Here is a 21,560-nt window from a genome sequence, read left to right as displayed (position 1 = left end):
TAAATCTGACTAACAAGTCAACACAAATGGCTAACCAAAATAAGACTTAATATCTGGAAACAAACACAGCAAACACTGCCGAGCATGCATTTTTCCAGTGTATTTGTGATATATGTATTTTTATGAAAAATACTGTTCCAAATCCTTCTGTTATGTACTTGAAATAGCACTGAGTTATTACCAGCACTTTGCTATCTGAGCAATTGAAGCTATAAATTTTTATTCAGCTGTTATATTCAGGTTACTTTTTTTTGTTGTTTAAGTAATATTCTTCAGCAAGTAGGGATGTAGCATTGGTGTATATTGCCATGACAAATTACTTCCCAACACTCTCATAGTTAAATCTCATTTCACCTTGCTTCATTTATTCAATGTTTTAAACTTATTTCTAGGGAAACAGCTTAGCAGTAACATCATTCACAAATGCCTTTAATAAAAAAACCAACTAGAATTCATAGACAAATATTCAGGACTTGGCTGTTTAAACTTAAGTCATACTTTATATAAAAGCCCTTTAGATTTTTTTGAACTGTTGCCAAACACAGAAGTTAGAGCAAGAAAGTTTTAGCACACAAAGATTAGCATGTAGAAAGGTGAGCAGCAGTAGCAGAGGGAGCAAAATGAGGTATTGTTCTGGTACTGATATTTTGTTTATATTCATCAGTTAGTAATTACTTTCTAATTAAATGTTTTTTAAAAGCCCCAGAATGTAGAATTGGTATGGTTTAGCCAACATAGTGTCAGAAATACTGAAGGGTTCTGTGTATTAGTAAGGTATTTTATTCTAACAATATGACACTAAATATATTACTTAGGAATAGGTTGCATAAGTGATGTAAATAAAAACAACTTGCAGACTGAGGAAAATGGACAAAAAAGGGTATGTTGTAACACCATCTTTGACTCAGTTAAGTTTAAAACTTCCACCATCATAACCATCTCACTTCTGTCCATCTAAGTAAAATTTATTAATAGTTAGTTTCAGTTTTCAAGTGTTAAGTACATTTTAGATTTTAACTATAAAATAGTAGTAGTAAGCACAGCCACCTACACTGGTTTAACCAACTGCAAAATATTGTTTTCTTCTGGAAAAATGGTAAATAAAGTTTACTGAAACAAGCTATGTTTGTTTAGGATAGCTATTATTTCGGATAGTCTTTAAGTGCTCCCCCTTCTTTCTGGAAGTGACATTGAGAACTATGTTTTTCAAACTCTGCATTCTTTTTAAGCAGTCTGTGACCCTTACAGCTGTAAGCTTTCACCACTATGAAAAGTTAAACAGCTGTCAAAGTAAACAAGTGACAGAAACCCCACTATGACCAGCACCCTCATCCATACTCAAGCTGCTTCTCTTAGTTCTGCTATCTAAACACAGTTACAGATACCACCTTGAAAATGCAATGGAAATGGCTATTTACCTACCATATCTGAAATACACTCAAGAACAATTTATTTCAGGTTTTTCAATTTAGGTTAAAACATTCAGCAACATTTCTGCTGCTTCCCTTAAAGGTAAAAGCCTACTAGACATTTCAAAAGTCTCTTTACAACACTATCATAGATTTACCATGAGATTGTGAATTAGTCAGTTGCATCCAGTTTAGAACACAACACTGCCCACAAAGGACTGCTGCAAGCCACAGCCTCCTAAAATAATCTTATTGATATTCCTTTTCCACTCCCAGCATATCCAGAAATGCTCATGTACCAGAAGAGGTTATAGATTGTAGTTACATAAGCTAGCTCTTCCCCCTCCACACTGAAGTAGCACTACATTGAAGGTTTTATTGAAAGTGTTACTACTACTACTGTGAACAATCCATATCAGAATTAATCATTATTTCTTTTGAAGATTGGCAAACTAGAACAGCATACTTTATTTCTCTTCTGTTAAAAGCCACCATGTGCTTTGTTCACTAACACTGTCACTAGGTTTCTTCCCTTCCTGCCCCCAGAGTACAGTCTATCTTACACTTCAATTGAAAAAATAAGCCTATTGATTGTGAAAGCTATCAACTGTCACTTCTGAAAACCATCATTCCCATGCATAAAAAAATGTTTTAATAGTACTTCCACCTATTTAACCTTACATGCTCATTTTCTGTGGCACACAGTTGTAACTGGAATCAGGGAAGGCTTTTGGGGGAAATCACACATATGCTCAACACAGTGAGATCACAGCTGTGCTGTCTGTGCCTCTATATCTGCAGGCACACTCCTAAACTTCTCAAAGAGCTAGTCTAAGGCCAACTGCCTTTTTTAAAAAAGCAATTCAACTGCATGGCAGACAGTAAAAATGTAGTCACTTATTAATGTGTTAATTACATGGCTTGCAGACTTTTTTTTTTTTGCCTGCAAAGCTAGCATAGATGCAATAGCACAGGTGTCAAACTTAGTATCTGTTAACATCACTTTCTCTATAAAAAGTTACCGTGTCCCTAAGAACTTTCTTCCAGAAATTTTATTACCCGTTCTAATTTTTATTCTAAAATAAGAGAAAGCGCACAGCTGAAAATCTTTCATCTGTGTCAGAGAAAAGCAGTAAATGTAGAAGACGCTGGTCTTTATCTGCCTGGAAAAAAACAGCAGGCAAGAGTCAAGCCCAGACCCTTTCTGTACACTTAATTCAGCAACCATGTCTCTGGTAACTCAGAAAAGCATCGCTACACATATTCCTGATATTATCAGAAACCTTCAAGGCTTTAAATAAGTTAGTAAAGCATTGAACAACAGCTTCAAGTTAAAACACAGGGACAAAACATAACATTCAATGATTAAAGACAACAGGTGATATTTTAAATCACATTCTTGCTTCAGCAGCGCTAGACACGAGTGCAGTATTTATAGACTCTTCTCAAAGTGTGCTAGGGCCACAGTGGTCATGGTTTTATCATACCATAATGACTATTTAATACTATAGAATTTACTGAATCGGACAGTGACAAAACATCCAGTTTTATTCACTACACAGAATCCAGTGAGGGGTGGAGGTGAGAATCTCTCAGCCACTGCTACTGGTAACTACAAATAAGAACATTATCATTTCTGAATATCTCAACTGTCTTTCATAGCTATCAACTCTACCTTTCTTCAAGACTTCTATATACTTTCCAAGACCCTTTCAGTAATTTATGCAAGTCACCTGACTCCTTCAGTTAACCTAACCTTAAATGTTAAGAACCTTAAATGTTATGAACCTTTAAGGCACAACCCTACTTGAAGTTATCCACATTTCCAGATGGTTGTCTGAAGATGGGTTGCTCAAGCTCTACTGAGATACTAGGCTACATGAATGCTTCTTACTTGTTTGTTTGCAGCATACTAGTTTGAATCGGAACAATTAAAACTCAGTATGCTTCCAAAGCGTTTCTGGTAGATTTCCAAATCAAGTTGTAACATTTCAGTTGAGACAACCTTCAGGATTTTAAGTCAGTATATTGTGTTCTGCTGTTATCCTCTTCATTTAAAACTTGGGACAATGCACACACCTCTTCAGCAACTGTGTCAGTGATATACTTTTGGCAGCAAGTAAATGTTTTCTGGCTTACAGACTACAGAAAGGAATGGAAGGTAGAAGAAAAAGCTTCAAGGAGTTTGTAGCTATGAATAGAAGGGAAGAACACTGTACATTACTGAGACTGACTGACAGGATGAATGCTTAGCATCTCCTTAGTGACAGCCACAAATCTTGTGCAATAACCCAACTTCTTAACACCATACTACACTATGAATGTTTCCCTACAATCATTTACATGGCTAAGATGATATGTAATTATTGCAAAGATTGCAAACAAATTTTTCTCAAATTCAGTCACTGAATAGTATCTTTCAATTGGATGATTCTGTTTACGTATCTACCAAATTTTGTGGGATGCTGATACTCAACAGTGGTGTTTTCTGGAGCATAGAGTAACAGCGATGCTGTCAATGGACTTCTCAGATCCATACTTCTAGCAGTTTTATACTGCAATATAAAACTATTATTACACTTCTAACTAGTTTTACCACAGCACGTAACGTGTCATAGCCTTACAGTGCTGTAGCTTACATTTAGCTTCTCTGAAAATGCAAGTCCTTCCCAGAAGTGGCCGAACCAGTGAGGAGGGAGGAAGCTGTGGAATCTGTATGAACAGATTGGTCTTTGGTAAACAGCCACAGACTCCCCTCCTGATTATTGCTGTAAGTTTTTCTGCGAGGTGACTTACTAGCTATTGCTCTGCTTCCCTGAAATAGGAGAATACAGACTTATAAAAAAAATCGACCACAAGAACCAGTTTCCTAAAAACCAGGAAGCATACCCTGGAAAGCAGAATATGCATGTGTAAACTCTTGGTCCCTCTGCTAGCATTCCTTTTGATTTCCTGAATGGAAGATGCTCACTATATTTGCCTGGGAAACTGAACAAGCTTTGTAGAGTAAACACAATGACCTATCCAGGTAAGCATATTTAAATAAAGTTAAAAAAATTTAATACTGAGAGACTCAAACAGCTTAATTAAGCCTTTCAGCAAATGCTTCAAGTCCTGTTAAACATAAAAGAACTAGATATTTAAATTAGAGCAACTTAAAAAAACAGTTGCTTCATAACAAGTTAAGTATATGTTCTCATGAGCGGAAATATTATTTCAATAGGAAAACTGAAGCATTAGGATTACACTGGGTTCAAAGAACCTCTCTAAAAATCCACTGAAAGTACTGGATTCCCTGATCCTTCCAGCTGAGGTGATGACCATTTTGATGAGGTAGGGAAGAAAGATCACCTAACTAAAGCTCCCAACTGAGAAACCCCATAAGCTACAGAATTCCTAAAGACTGTGGAAAGATGATATATCATGTTAGAATGTTTTCTTATGGGAAAATACATGAGAGCGTCACATCCCTGCTGTATAAGAGAATAATTAGTGGTTACTAATGCCAAAGTGCATGCAAAAGCAAACATCATTCACAGTACTAAGAAATCCAGAACATAACATCTCTCATAAAATAGAGATTAAAAAATGTGATCTGGCTTACATTGCCTGGTTAAAGATTTTCTACTGTATAGCAAGTTCTCACCAGTGAATTCAGAAGATTGGAGAGACTTAGAGCCATCAGTGTGATTTAGTATTTGATGCACCAGGCCCAAAGATGTTTCACTTTCTGAAAAGAAGTTCAAGATTGATTTTACTTAAACATGTCATTATTAGACACTATGAGAACATGAATCATTACGCCCTTGATTATTACTACAACAGCCTTATATTTCAGCTCAACAGAACTTAAGTTTGAAATTCCTAACATCAGAATTCTGGACTTAGAAATTATAAACTAGATACAAGATCTATATACACACTCCCTACTTGGTAGTAGAAGAAAAACAGACAGAAAATAATTAATAAGGATTTTTACTAGTCATTGAATGAAAGCTAGAAATGCTTTCTATATATTTGCCCATCATTCTTAATATGAATTTTCAGTGAAATGTCACAGGCCAGTTGGGTTACACAGTTTACTCTGCAGTTATAAACATGGATCATTCTTGCTGGGGCTGCAAAATGTAACAGTTTACAGAAGTCCAAAGATTCAGCACTTTGAGTATTACTCTAACTGGGTTGAGGCTGAATGAGAATATCTAATGTAACTTCAAAGTCTCCAGAAGTGCCCCCCATCTCAAGTCACATTTCCCAGACTAAAGAGACCATTCCTTTTAAGATTTCCTCTTTCAACTAAGCCTAGGGTGGGCTATAAACATCTGGTACTCCCAAGTCCATTGCTTCTTCGACTAGGATCTCAACATCTCAGCTGCAGACAGGTCAAGACTGTTAAGTTCCAATGACAAATGAAAAAGGCCATTACAAGTGTCAGTATTTTTCATGACCAAGTTTATCCTGCAATGTGAAAATAAGCATTTGGAAAAGGAAAACGGTAAAACAGACAGCAGTATTGAGGCTATTACAGATAAAAGGGTTAAAGAAAAAGATCTAAACACAGCCAGTGAGGGCATGAAAGCAATAAAATAGGACAAGTCCTTCCACTCGGATGCAAGGAACTGCCACAAGGACTGAGGAACTTCCTCCTGCTTCTTTCCAGGAAAGGGATGCCTTAGACAGGTGTCAGGTATCTTTAACAAGAAGAGGAAAAAATAGTACAGATCCATCAACCAACATTACAAATTTGGAGATGGAAACACATATTTGGGTAATGGAAGCATAGTTCACCATGCTCCAAGTGTGCGAACTTGCTTTTAAAAAAGCAGATTAAGAGATGCAAAAAAAGCATCTAAATTCACAGGGGAAAAAGTTATTTTTATGGAATACCTATAGAAAAGGTTACTGAACAGCAAAGTGCAACTTGCAGCACATCATCTCAATCTCCAGTTTAAAAGAAAATGCAAGGTAAGCTACTCTGGAATTTTTAACTATATTCTGGATGCCTGCAGTTTTCCATATACAGTAAGGTCTACAACTGAAAACATCATAACCCTAAGAATTTTCAATAAGGCTTCTGCTAGAATACTTAAACCTCTTCTCAAAGAAAGAATTACAAATTTAGTGAGTAGACTCTAGTTAACTGCTAGCCTCTTTAATTTTGATAGCCTGCAGAGACTTTCTTTTCAAAGTGACCCAGCCACTGGATGAAGGCAGAAAAGAACAGAATACAAGATGGTTGCCTGGTCCTATTGTGAAGCCTGGGAACCAGTGTTCAAATCTTTCATTAGTGACTGGTATCTCTGGTCTGCCTCCTAAACACAAGGCTGCAACAGAATTATAGATGTTGTGCAGTTTTAAATGTCTCAAACTTCTGATTACTAGATGGAAGCATCCAAAAATACGAATGTGACACTTAACAGCAAGTCTCCAGCAGAAAGCACAGTCTCTCTATAATGTGATGCAGTTCAGAGACTACCATTTGCCTGGCAGAACTAGATCAATCAATTAGTCTAACAAGACTAAATTCCTGGGACACAAATATTTCAGAGGAATATTCATGCCTATGGTATACTCCAAACTTAAGACACAAGCTCCATCTCTGAAGATTATGATTCAGAAACTTGATGAGATTGTCAGCAATACAGGGTTCTTTTCTGAAGTAATTTTGTTGCATTTTGTCCAGTGAATAGCTTCCCCACTGAACAAGTTATGCCTCCGTAAGAATCATGCTTTTACACTCCTGCCTGCTTTTTAGTGATGTCTTGCATAACATATGCCTGAAGATCCTCGAATCAGCTCTTTTTGCAAGAGGGCAAAGGCTGCTTTTTTCGTAATTCTTCAGTGAGATTAAAGGAATCATCCTCTTCAAAAAGCGATGCTACTTTTCTTGGCCACTTGATCCCGCTGCCAAAATCCATCCTTCAGCACATGACAAGTCCACTACAAGCCCCATTTTCAAGTAACTTTTAAGGGATTTTTTTACACCCCCCCCCCCCCCCCCAGCATCCTTTCTCAGTTTACACACAAAATCTCAATGTGGCAACTTAAATCTTCCACAGATCTTTTATGCTGAACACTCCAAAAGCCAGACCACAAAAACCTGCATTTCTTCAGGGTCAAAGGCACTTCAGAATCACCACCTTTGCTGGCCATGGCAAAATTTCATGATGAACTTCATCTTAAAGGTAAGCAATATGGTTTGACCACAACTCACGGTAGCAGCAAAGGGATAAAAGGATTTTCTAAAATAGAGAGGCATAAGAAATATTTTCTGGTAGAAAGACCTACTGCCACTTCAAAAATCTAAAGGACAAAGAGAACCAAACCTAAAAAATCCACACCCACAACAAACTCCCAGCTTTAAAGACAGCTAAGAAAAATGAGTATGAACACTCTACAGGGTTGTCATCTGCAGCAGTCACAGAAAAACTTTAGTATAGATGTTAGATACCTGTTCTTTACAGTATTTGCTACAGAAAGTAACGGGACATCACTCAGCAGCTGCAGCCCCAACTGACATGCACCTCTGAAGAAGTCATACATAGGAGGACATACAAACACCTGTAATCTGCATAGACAATGTATCTAAAAGAATCCTTTAGGAAACCAAAAAAAGAACACTAGAAAACAGAATGGTACCAAAGTGAACTAGACCACATGTTTCTTTCAAACACCTACCCCTAAACAGACGACCATCATTACACCACATATACACAAACTCATATATGCCTCCAACGCTACAAGAATTCCCATTAAGATTATAAATAATTATACGGGTACAGTCTACCTGGTTATATTAGTAACAACTATCCAAAGACTGTGGTAAATAATTTAAAGTATATCTATGAATTCGGACATAGTTGTATTTTTTATGTAGTATTTCATTCCTGTATCAAACCCTAACAAAAATGTGTATCTGAACTCTACAACATTTAAACTTGGAAAAGCTCAGAATACTAACTTAAATATTTTACAGAGATGAGATAAGCTATCTGCATAGAATTCCAAGCACAAATGAATGTCATATGCTAGGCGCTTACACATATGTATTACTTTCCCACAGGCTTCAAAATACAACCACACAATTAAAACCTTGTACAGAACTCATCACTATAAGTAACAATTGCATTTCATTCCCAAATGGATGTAGATAAATATCTTAATCATCTATTTAAAGAAAAAATATTCTACAGGAGTGGTTTTGTGTATTTATATACACACATCAAGAGATATGCTATAAACTCAATTTAAACAACCATTTTTTCAAGTCTGATTTTCAGATGTAATGCATTGTCCATTACTACTTTAAAGTATATTTATAATCTATTCATCACACGTAAATTCTGTTTTCACACTAATAATCTGACTACTATTTTATCACACTTCAGACTCTAGACACTAGACAGATCATGCTCTCCTCTGAATCTGGTTTACTGATTTGAAACAGTGGAGGGGCAGAACTTAAACCCCAAAAGCTGTACTTATTTCATAAACCAGAAGAACCATCAGTTTTGTCCCTAATACATTTCCAGCAATAACAGTCATAAAAGAGAAAAGAATGGAGGATGGTGAGAGGACCTACTCTAGGATATCATGGAGAGGAAGCATGAAATAAAGCAGGAGAACAAAGCCGCCCACCAAGTCAAAAAATTCAAGGAGGAATAATTTTCAGAAAAAAACAAATCAAAACAAACAAAACAGGTGGTGCAGGGAAAGGTACAAAATAGGAGGATTAAAGTAATGTGAATACCAGGGTAACATTCTTTGAGGAAATCTCCAAAACATCCCACAGTCTGGGGAGTTTATTAGGTATATGCATCTCTCCCTGACTCCTACATTAGCCAGGTTTTATAATTTATTTCCAAAGCCATAATTCAAAATGGCAAGGAAAACATGATTCTAGAGACTCCTTACAAAATGGTGAACTTCTGAAGTTTTTTCATAAAGAAATAACTGCATCACTTTAGTTTCTATAAAAAGATGACATTTAATGTGCTGACTGATTAAAATTCAAGAGTTATTTAAGTTACATTGTAACTACATAAATACCAGCCTTTCAGTGTGAAGAACCCAATATAAAGAGAGATGTTATCCAAGAGTATTCCAATTAAAAAACAATTAACACCACATCAAGTTTTCCTAAGAGTCAGGTCTTCAATTCTGTAGCCCAGGTTCTATGAGATATAATCTGCCATTTGCTGACAAGATATAGAGGCGATTAGTCCAAGAGTTTTACCAAGCATGAGAAGATGCATCAGTGGGGGTGAGCTGGGTATATTTTGGATAGGAAATGGCATTTAATTTCATATGAATTCAAATAAGAATTCATACATGCTGGGATTTTAAATGCAAGCATTTACACTAACCATTCCCCACCAACACACCTTGTACTAGAAAAAAATCTGAAATGTAATACTTATGTCAACATCTTTAATTTTAAAAATCCAGATCTTCTGAGTCAACTTAAAACCTACACAATACCTGCTTCTAAACCTTCACATTGCTAAAGTCATACCAAGGTAGCACTTGCTTAAGTTTGAAATGCAGTACACTACTGCTAGCAGTAAATACAAATAAACATCCTATGTAGCAAATAAAGACATAAAAGTGAAGATGGGCTGCTACCATCAAAATAGACCATGATGTAAAGTATGACCTAAAGATATTCTGGATTTTCCGAGACAAGTTTAAAATTTCTAGAAGCAAGTTTGTCAAAATAAACGTACCAAAATGTGCTGAACCACTGCTACTTTTACTTTGTATAGAGGTACTGCATGTCTGGGTCCCGGGTTGTGCTGTGCCTGTTCGATTTATACCCCTGTATAATTTCCTACAGGAGAGTTCGTCATTGTCACTGTCATGTAGGGATGGTGTCCGAGGCCTAAAATGCCGCCATCTACATGATTTGATATTGACTAGTATCTGACTGAGGTCTTTCGAGAAAGATTTGTCCGAGGTATTTGTTTCTGAGGTATTGGCAAATTGACTGATTGAAGAGTGTTGTGATGAGGAAAACATTTCCAAATCCAGCTGATGAAATGTGTTATCGTAGTCCGAATGTGCTCTGTCTAGTAGCACCCTAAAAACCAGGAAAACAACGCAGAATTATACAGTGGCAAGAAAATACAAAAAAAGGCACCAGTTTACCATGTGTGCTTGGGGAGAACAAAGGGATATGAGTAAAAAACTACACAAAACCATTCTGGAACAAGTAACCTCCTCCCCCCTCAGAACAGACAGAAAATGCATGACTATATATTATTTTATGTTAAGTAGTATGTTTAGGTTTCTCTTCAATTGTTTGAACAGCTGATGTAATCGTCACATATATATGTCAAGGCACTGTAACAACATATATAACTTTTTTTTTTTTTTTACATCAGGCTGGAAGATAAAGAATTCCACAATGCAAAGAAAAAAAAGCTTGAGAATAAAACTGCTTAAGTAACTAAAAAGTTATTCAAATGCCCTCCTAAAGTAACTTCAGTTCAAAAGCCGTACTCCCATATATACTGAATATACCCACAACCATCTCAATTCACTGATGATGTCACACATTAACTTCCAAAACCCCTCGCAAAATCTCAGTTCAGTTCCCATTCTGATTTTGCTGATATGCCAATCTGACTTGCTAATGTGTGAAGAGGTTCTAAGCATTAATCTGAAAGCCAAATCGTGTTCTTACATTTTTCAATTAAAGTTTAATACCAATGTACCATTTTCTTAAAGACATAACACAATATTTAAGAAATAGCACTTACACACTACAATTTATAAATTGTTTCTGATAAAGATAGCTCAGGCATTTTTCTTCTAAGCCAGTCCTTAATTCTTTTCTATTTCTGACAATGTTTGAAAACTAACAGTTACTGTCACTTGTAAGTAATCCTCCCAAAATTTGCCTCTACAGCTGGCAAATCACCATATACGGTCCAAACTCAGAAAAGCATTTTCTCAAAAATGTGATTTTTGCTATTTTTAAATAGTACTTGAAGACAACTATGCAAGTCATTTAAACAACAAACCGTCAATCACAACTAAAAACATACATGTATTTTCACCTCAGAACTTATGAGTACCACCAATAAAAATCTAGAAACATTTAAGAAAACAGTACTAAAAGTGGCTTCCACTACTCCAATATAAAAATGGAGACAATCAGCTAATGAAATTTGTATCAAATGGAAGTATTTAAAAAGTCAACCCCCCGATGTCTCAATTTTTGAGGGGTTTTGGGGGTTTTTTGTTTTGGTGTTGTTTTGGTTTTTTTTTAAAACTTTGCTCTTTTAAAAGATGTCTTGTTGATTGTTGTTTGGTTGGTTTTATTCTATTATTTTTTTTTAAACCAACAACAATTACGTAACACTTACCTTCCACCACGGCCGACCCGTCTTCGTGCAAGCCCAATACACCTCTGGGGTACATTGAGGGTGGTTAAGCAGTATCTGTAACGCACATCTCCTAATCTTCCCTCTTTAGGGCTACTCCATGGCCAGTTGCCAGGTTGGTCTAAATGAGGCTTAAAATAATTTTTAAAAATTAAACACAAGATGTTTCCCCACAACAATGCTCCATTTTATGGTACTTAAGGAAATCTACTTACAGCATAGTACTGACAGCCTGCTTTCCTACGGAAGGCAAAAGGACCATCAGGATCATTTTCTTCCTCAGCCTCCGAAGAACCAGACAAAACCTTTAAAGAGAGGATGGGGGGTATATGAGGAGAGATATTAGTCTATTAATGAGTTTTACTTCTATTCTTTCCACGGGAGCAGCACAGAACTCTAGAGGTCCTACCTGGGAGAGAGGTTCTTCATCTGAGCTAGGAAAATCATACTGATTCAAATCTTTAGCATTAAAGACTGGCAGTGCAGCAGGACTTGTCTGTTGAGGAGTAGCAGCAGCAGACGAAGGTAAGACTTTTGGCTTCTTCTCATACTTTCTTTTGGGTCTAATAACATCAGGTTTATCTTGCTGCAAGAAAAGAAAAGGCAGTGTAGAATTACACACAAGGAAATGAGATTAAAACAGGAGTTTTAGAGAACTGTGTAAGCAAGCTAAAAAGTGAATTCATCTCTCCATCATCTTGATAGCAATACAAGTAGTCATTTAATGAATACCTGTATTTCATTTCCAGTAATTGAAACACTTAACAGGCAAGGTAGAATCAAGCACTGTTTGCTCAATCTGTGCTAGATAAAAGCACTAGTAGTTAAGATACAGTACCACTTTGAAGAAGCAGACTAAAACTATACAATGATCTCCATGAGGTACCATTCTTATTTTCTAACATTTTAAATGAATAGGCATTTATGCGATGTTAGGGGATTACTGAATACCAAACAATGCTTTAAAGGCAAAAATAGAAGTGAGACTTCTCAAAGATACCTAGACTCTCAAAATCTTCTAAAACTTAAACACATTTCCCCATACTGTGCAAATTCAAGTTTAAGCACATTACCCAGGTTTCCAAGAAACAGGTTTCTTTCATGCTGTCAGACACTGCATCGGCCCAGCATCACTAATAGGTTAAGTACACACCAGCAGTCTTACCAACAATGCTCTACTATCAAGGCAAGTATTCATTGATTCAAGCCACCTTGTCAGATTCAGAACAGCCTTTGGACATTCTTCAGTTAAGAAGTCTTTGTTTAAAACTCAAATTATACCTCAGCATTTCTCCTGTGTTACCTGACCTATATAATATGCTCAGTTGTTGGCACTGTGGCTAAGATTTTATGACACAAAATTAAAGCCTGCAGAAAAAAAAAGTGCTGGTCAGCTTTTGAAATTAAGTAAGATTATTTGATACTTTACTTAAATACAAAACCAGACAGAGATATACATTATGCTGGGAATATCAGTGGATCATATTTAAAAACAAAACAAAAAACAACCCTCCAGATTAAAACAATTACTTGATCTTAGAACAAGATACGGGTTTTATCTCGTTAATCCTATCTTTGTCCAATATCTGGGCAATAAACACAGTTTTGTTCAGGATATCCTACCTTTAAGGACAGTACTAAGAGAAAATTGCTCATATCCCCCAGAATAAGAATATAATTGCTTGTGTCCTTTTATCTATACTTCCTTTATTTCTGCCTTGAGGAAAGCCAGTAGTCTGTGTTATCATCATAACTCCCAACAGAGCATTTTGTTTTAATTGCAGCTTTGTTAGTCTATTTCCAGTTTCAAAAAGCTTCCCCCCTCCTCTTCTAAAAATGCTGTGTCTCGCATACATAACAGCATGAACTAGTAACTCGGTTACTGACATTACTCACTTTAACTTTAAATTCTTTCAGTTCCATAGCTTCTTGGTGTTTAAAAGGACTGCTGTTAGTCACAGGAATGATGGGAATAGCATAGGTAGGTTTAATTGGCTGCCGTTGTGCCATGACCTCAGACATGATCTCTCCACTGTAGTCACCCAAATTATACCTGAAATCAGAAAATTTTTTTTAAGTTTGTAGGAACGTTTACAATATATGTCTGGTAAAAAATTGCACAACACAGAGAAACACAGACTAATACTTGCAACTTGGGGTAAAGAGACATCCAGGATAATAGCAAGTAGTACAGGAAGTATTGTTCCAGAAAAGGGGATTAATAACATGGAAACTTCATTGCGATGACTAATTCTGACAAATAAAATAAAAGGATAACTACCCTGTAAAGCATCTCCAAAAGATAGTAATTTAAAGGAAAGAAGCAGAAACTAGCAGAAAAGGAGAGGGCTTCCTTACCCCCTTACTTAGGGGACAGGTACCATTTAAAAATATACATTTATCATCCAAATGGTTTTAAACAGTGCAGCAGAGTGCCTTATTCAACAATCCTGCCTCTTTTGTGTTATGGAATAGTTTCACAACAAGCAGATCCATGAAACACACTGCATTTCAAGTCTTGTGGAAAGCGCTGAGTTGAAATGCAGTTTTTCATTCCAAGGCAGAGCATTAGAGTCTTTCCTCTATTTAGCACCTTACTTTCTTGAGAAAACTACTGGAGAATCTTTGAGATTTTTTCCTTCTCTATTTTAACTGAAAAATGATCGGTGTTTGAAACAAATGCCCCTGGCAGAGACACTCAACTTGTCTCCCTAAGAAGCCAGACTAAAAATTCAGTCTGAGAGCTTTAAAATACTGACTCAGGACATTTGTTTTCAAACATGGATGCTTAAGCTACAGAAGTCTATTCAGATGGATGTCAAAAGAAACACTAGTTGGAAATGATTCACAAAACAGTATTTTATACTGTACGAAATGCTTATTTTCCTCAAGAGAGTATTAGACCAATCTTTCCTAAAAAAGAACTGCGATAATGAAAAAAAGAAAAATGGTAATGACTGGAAATGTCCTTAACGTTAACTGCAATTTCCTTAGTCTACATATTTAACACAAATTTCCAAATGAATTTACCCAAAACAACAATCTCTCTTCATATATAATATGTAGGACATATGCATACATTTGAATATACAGATGTAATAAACCAACGTAGGTTAGTGTAATAGGCCACCTTCCCGTAATAAGCAAGTTCTTAATGATTTATTTTGCTCTCCATAGCCATGTATGAAAATATGCTAGCCTGTAAATGTGAAAAGAGTCTAAATACTTATTTTAAAAATTTCTCACTGTTGTAAGTATCTGTGGGAATCAGAATACGAAGTAGTTTCCAAAGCTTTCTGTGGGGAACTTTTAATAAACATTACCTCTTTTCCATAATTTCCAGTGTTAAATGCAGCAACTCTCTCTTGCTTTTTTCCCTCCTCTTTATCATTTCCAGGATGGTTACTGCACGACTCAGATCTCGACGCAGCTTAAGCATCTTCTCATATGATGCTTCATCATTCTTTCGATTCTGTAGATACACAGTGTATATGTCGCCCCACATCATTTAAATTAAATAATCTGAATTAAAGTAAGTTCTAAGTATTTATGTGTGTGTGTGTGTATATATATATATATATATATATATAAAATCACATACTAAAACAAAGAAGCCTGTGCATGTTATCAAAGAGCTACAGCTTACCAACACTGTACGTAGGAGGTCTGGCAGTAGATGTAGTGAAAAATTAATACAAACATTCATTCAATAGCTGTCCTAAAGTAGTTTCTTTTATGTTTGACCCTTGCAAAAAGAACACCCTAACTTTTACTGGTTTATACTACATAGCAGAATTGTTTCTTTATATAAGATACTTTTTGAGAGAAGGAGAAGGAGGAGAGCAGAGGGAGATACTGATCTACTTACTTTTCTTGTCTGCATCTTTTCTGTTCGTCTTCTAAAAGCAACGTAAGGGTCATTTGTGCTGGAACCATCTCGCTTCTCTTGTTTCACTGCTGGGATAAGAGAAGGACCTCGACAGTTTTTCCTCTTTTTAATCCAGTACTCATACACTTCTCTGATCAATTCGTCATCTTCCTTCAGCAACAGCTTGGCCTCTTGCAGGCTGACTGGCTAAATGTAAAACCCAGCATGTCACTTTCACATAGTAAATACAGAATGTGTAATTCAAATTCTTTATTCAAAGTACCATTGTACCTGCTGACCGCTGCCCTTTTCTAGTCTGTCAATCATCTCCTCAAATTGTAAAGGAGAGATGTCCATTCTTTTCTTCAACTTATTCACAAAGATCTCATCTTCCGAATCCAAGTCATAATCCGGCTGCTCAGCATCTAAACTAAAGGCTAAATGATACAGTGAAAGTTAGTTTTACTACAGAAATGTTTTGTTCCAATAGCGGTGTCTGAAGATTCTTCTAAAGACAAACCTAAAATTATTTCTTTGAATGTTGTAGTAACAACACTTTGAAATTATATCTAGTATTTTATTGAAAAAAGTTACACCATTAAAAATAAATCAGGATTAAAAGTTGATTATCTATCCGACTATGCTTTTGTTAACCAATGAAAGCTTACTAGTGGTCAAACCAGCTAGTAGCTTTCTACCTCACTGCTTTCAGTAAGAATTTTTGAGACTAGTCAGAATTTTCAACACTGTCTAGTATTATGCATTTTTATGTACTGTATTATCAACAGTTAAGACTTCAGCCCAAACACACTTCAAAGCACTTCTACAAAAGTACGTGCAGACTATATTACAATGAACTTACACATATTCTCATCAATGATGTCTGTGATGCAGATGAGTTAGACTAAACTGGCCCAGCATGGTTTACTCTATGTAGCAAGGCATCTTCACATACAAGTTATGTTTTGCAGAACACAAACAACTGTTCTGTTTTCCACAATATGCTATGAAAACAAAGCACTCTGCATTCAAAACAAGATCTCCCTAGTTCTCATGCCTCATTCAAGTTTGTGTCTCTTACAAACTAAACCAATTTCTTCCCAAGTACACATCTGGAAACATTGTGAAAACAGTCACTTGCCTTTAGTAAATAAATAGGTAGAATACAATGCAGCTGAAAAATCACCATTTCAGCTGTTAGACCACTAGATATGGGAAAGAAGAATTAAAAGGTATAACCTTAATATCTTCATGGAAGGCTGCCAGTATTAAGTCTTTTCATTTGCTCAGGAGCAGAGCAACATGCTCTGATCTACCTCATCTTTCACTTACTCACTGCAGGGGAGTTGAACTAGAAGACCTTTAAAGGTCCCTTCCAACACAAACCATTCTATGATTCTAATACTTTAAGCCATCACTGAAGCTTGGACTGGTATAGAAGACTAAGATTTAACTGAATTAGGCATGAGATCCATTTACAGAGCATCAATACTATTTTTAAAAATCTACTAATTACACCACACAACAGAATTCTGCAGCAGATTATTTTTTATAATGTTTTCAAAAGTTATCTGAAGTAATGTGGTGCTCACATCAAGGGCCATGTCCATACAGAATAGCTACAATCTTTGAAAAAAACAAAATCCCAACCCACTTGCAAGTCATTGGTGATACAAAAAAAGTACCTACTTTTAGATGTAGAATACTTCCAGCTGGCATAGGCAAATACTACTACCGCTGCTATTTCTGTTTGGCTTCCCAATCCATTCTACTATCGTATTATCCTGGTTAAGCTTCAGGGGACAGGTATTCTGTTTATTAACTATGTATTATATATGCTCCTCTTCAAGTAGATTTGTCTGTCCTTGCTAACAAACCTAAATTTCCCTGCAAGTTCTAACTACTGAGTGTTAAAGAGGACAGAAATGGCCTTCGAAACTGCTAAATTTAAAGGCTTAACACACAGACTCAAGAAGGACATCTATTTACTTCTTGATCAAGAACTAAATAATAGTTCTTCAGTAAGATGTACTCCTTTACATGATGGAAAACAATTCTCAGAAGTCAGTCTTGATGGAAGCTCAACAGAAATTTAAGAGCAATCTCTTGAAATAATAGCAAAATAAAGTTCTCTATCTAGACTTCAATGAATGGAGTTACTTTACTTACGTTGTATGTGAATCAGCTGCTTTGGCATTTTAAATTCTCCAGGATATATAGATTCATAGTATGCAATGTTACTTTCTGCTTCTGGAACTGGTATAACCATGTTATCCCTCTTCTCTCCATATACTTGTTGTGCTGAGATAGCCCGCTGGAGATGATGTTCCTAGAATAAAAAATAAAAAGTAAAGATGAAAGTCTGAGAAAATATTTTCAGAGCTGATTTTTTAAAGTTGAAGGAAGCTTATTTCTTTGCAAAGGCTCTCATTCCAAATCCCTGAGACCAGAAATAAGAACTCAGTATCATACCTTGACTCAAAATGCACTCCACAAAATCAGGCAGCTTTTCCAGTAGGTGGAGCTCTCCCTCTTACTCAAACACACAAACCACACACTAAACTTAGCAAGTCAAGTTCCATGTTCTTGGCACATCAAACTACATAAATTCATCTTTAGGTATTTCTGGACAGACACTTAAGATTGATTAGACATACAGATTACAACAATGAGCTGCAGACAGTTATTCACTGTGGTATTATTCCATATTTGCTATGGCCATTTATTGCCAGTGATGTCAGAAAACCAGAAAGAAGGCCTGCCATCATCTCCTATTAAGAAAAGCAGCAACTATTTTTACCCAGACAGAAAATTATTCCTATGGACATTCTCATTTATTGCAATGCCTTCCATTAGCCTCCCTTTTCACCTCCTATTCCATCAAATAAAGTTTAATAATAAACTATAAACCACAAGGGTGAGAGTAATTAAGCTTGAAAGACAGTTGCAGATTGATAAAAGTTAAGTGTTTAACGTGTGTTACTACAGCCCAGCACATTAGTAACGTTAGAAATTCTAGTAATTTTCCAACGCTACTATTCAAAAACATTCCATTCTTGCTGTGATGCTGTCAAGACAGCAAGTAGTATCAGCAGAGTTCACATAGAGTTACCAACAAAACTCCACACAGTAAGATATGGACATGAATATAAATGGGTATTTTTACCCTAGTACCAAAGCTGGTTTCTCAAGTTTCTAAACTGTTCCTTCCTAGGTGCTCAGTAAACCAGTGCCTCATCTGTTGTGCTGATACAGCTGTCAGTAGGTGCTATAAACCAATAAACCAGATTACTGAAATACTCCAAACAGGAACTGCAGCAAAAGTGTGGCAGGGATAATCAGTTTTAATACCAAAGTACAAACATTTCAGTGTTCTTATGTATGATCTTATTCGTTTCAAGGTATAATTCTGCTGCAAGGATTCACAGGATTTTAGCCTACCTTTATCTTCAAAGGAGCTTCAGAGAGACTTTTTCACATCTGTCCCATTAAAAAGTTTCTTCATGAAAAGAGACTAATCTTGAGAACAGGACATATCGTACAGTTGTGAGTAAAACTTACTGGATGAATTCTGATCCTCTAGCATTTGTTAAGTGCAGACACACATGTCACCTAGGAGGTGTAGCACCTAAATTCTTTCTTGGTATGGTACAAAATAATTTCTTTTCTGCTTTTTAGTGAAGACACCTCAATTTTATGTAAACAGTAATAATTCTTCAGGATTTTGTCCCAACAGCTACAACTGTTGCAAACCAGGGAATTAAGCTTTATTTCCATATAGTAGGATTCTATGTCAAACACATAACAACAGCCAATATTTTTTGAATAACAGCAAAGACTTACTGTTTTTATAATCATATGAAGAATTCCTGGTGCATTTATTCCAACTAGTGTTTTCAAACATAAAAACCTGCTTTGTTTCAGGGAAAAAAAGGGGGCTAGAAACTAAATTAAGATTTCAGTTTCTCTGATCCATATCTGATATGGAAATGGTCACTGCTAGTTAGTACCAATAGTCCATACTTATTTCCCAATAGGCTTCAGTAACAAATATTTAAAGAAGTCTTAATACTCTTGAAACAGAAGCACAAGTCATAGTTCTGCCCAACTTTCATCCCAATTACAAAAATACTCAGTACTTAAGCAAGGGTGTTAGTAGACCCACATATTACAAAAGCAACTGGATAAAAGTTCCTCCACTAAAACAGGTAAACTGATCAGCTCTTCATATCTGTTTCAATTCATCACAAAAGACATGCCACTAAATAAAAGAAAATAAGCAGACCAGGGAACTTCCCCTTTATGGGAGGTTACATGCACCAAGTTCTCACTTACTTGGACAGAAATCAGCAACAGCAACTTTGCCCCAACTTCAACATCCCAGCTGGCAGCTCAGCACATCTCTCTCTCCTGACTACGTATAATCATGTGTGATTTGGTAACTCTGGAAGCACTCATTTTTAACATGAAAGCACATTAAATATCTACAATTAACTAACCCACTACAGCTTACAGTTTCTATTCTGCAGTCATTCTCCAATGTGATTGCACAGCTGGTTACTCCCACCCAAACGCAACACTTCATCAGAAACCATAGCTTTCCATCTAAAAGTGCAGTGGTTTTCTCAGCTTGTCAGATGATTTTGAATTCCAAGTCCTAATCAAACATGCTGACCACCCTTCTTGATTTAATATGTAGATGGTGTAGTCCAAGTCCCTCCCCAAAACACCAAAAGACATTTAAAGACAGATGTCTCCAGAAGTTTAACAAATTGACTTTTGAACCATTCCCAGATACAGTTTTCCAATCAGATATATTTTCACTATACAACAGTTTCTACAGTATTTTATGCTCACTGCATAACAGAGCAGTATCAAAAAGCCTTTTCTAAAAGCCAAGATGCAACTATCTACTAGGTCCCTTGCCCTGCCAGAGAAAGAAATTAGACTGGATTAACTGGGGTTTATTCTTGAAAAACTCATATTAGTAATTTACATTATCCATATTCCTCCAGGAATTGTAGTTAAGCTTGCTTATTTGTAACCCTCTAGCTCCCACCTTTTACAGGGTTTGGGTTTGAGGTTTTTTTGTGGATTTCATGTTGGTGGGGGGGCTGTTTGTTTGTTTGTTTTTAAAGAAGCACTGTTGCAGTCCCTTTTTCCCTTCTCCTCTGGGTCACCACCTGTCCCTCAGAAGTTCTCAAATAGCTGTGAAATTATTTCAGATTGTTTCTTTAAATTCCTAGCATGAATTTTAGGTGGGTTAGTCAAGCTCAAAGTCTGTAATTTGTCATATTAGAAGGAAACTCATTTAACAGTTAGCTCCCACCACAAGGTGCAGTCTTGTGCCCCTTGCTGTCATTCTCCGTATTACCACTGCCTTATGCCAGACTGAACCTATGATGACAGTTTAGGGAAGCAAATCCATGGAAAACCATCTCCCTCCCATTATTTCCCCTAAGAACCCTTAGAAACAATTTGTCTGACAAATTAGCTCCTTGAACTTCCAGGGCAGGTGGAAGAGGCACTGGGGAAAGGGAGGAAGAGAGAAACATGATTTCCTTTGGTAGCAGCTAGCCATTAACCTGGCTTAGCTGTATCACTAAACTAAAAAACGTCTTTTAAAAATAAATATCAAGGGCCAAAGAAAAGCTATTGCAGATAAAACATTTCAACCATCTCAGTATCAAATACCATCAAGGTTTCCTCTTACTACAAATATTTACAAAATATTCTTTTTGAATTCTTGCACTTTGTCTGAAAAAAGGAACTAGGCGAGAACCAAACCTTTCAAGTAAATATTAATTGTTTACATATTATTTGTTCCTATTCATCAGTTTCCACCTCCCGTGCATTCAAATCGCTATGTTAAGTTATCCTTCTTATTGAAACTAC

At 36.2% G+C, this 21,560-nt stretch overlaps 1 protein-coding gene across 9 annotated transcripts in view; it reads right to left on the bottom strand.

The window, feature by feature from the left end:
* Positions 1–21,560, bottom strand: part of EPC1 (enhancer of polycomb homolog 1) — a 53,052-nt gene that overhangs the window by 6,680 nt on the left and 24,812 nt on the right. For 4 of the 9 annotated variants that reach the window (XR_012633188.1, XM_074900017.1, XM_074900019.1 and 1 more), the window contains exons 2-10: positions 17,835–17,994; positions 15,957–16,102; positions 15,666–15,872; positions 15,121–15,269; positions 13,694–13,850; positions 12,207–12,383; positions 12,013–12,102; positions 11,780–11,928; positions 10,136–10,488 (exon numbers count right to left, since the gene is read on the bottom strand). Coding sequence is in view for 6 of the 9 variants with exons in the window: in XM_074900017.1 (XP_074756118.1) it covers positions 10,136–10,488; positions 11,780–11,928; positions 12,013–12,102; positions 12,207–12,383; positions 13,694–13,850; positions 15,121–15,269; positions 15,666–15,872; positions 15,957–16,102; positions 17,835–17,994 (1,588 nt within the window). In the remaining 3 variants the exon portion in view is untranslated. Of the gene's footprint in view, positions 1–5,013; positions 5,140–10,135; positions 10,489–11,779; positions 11,929–12,012; positions 12,103–12,206; positions 12,384–13,693; positions 13,851–15,120; positions 15,270–15,665; positions 15,873–15,956; positions 16,103–17,834; positions 17,995–21,560 lie in introns of all 9 variants that reach the window. The other 5 variants (XR_012633187.1, XM_074900015.1, XM_074900016.1 and 2 more) reach the window with 3 other exon arrangements.

Source organism: Athene noctua, chromosome 2 (genome assembly GCF_965140245.1).
Source record: "Athene noctua chromosome 2, bAthNoc1.hap1.1, whole genome shotgun sequence".
NCBI classification, from domain to species: Eukaryota; Metazoa; Chordata; class Aves; order Strigiformes; family Strigidae; genus Athene; species Athene noctua.
This window is presented reverse-complemented; position numbering and strand designations above follow the sequence as displayed.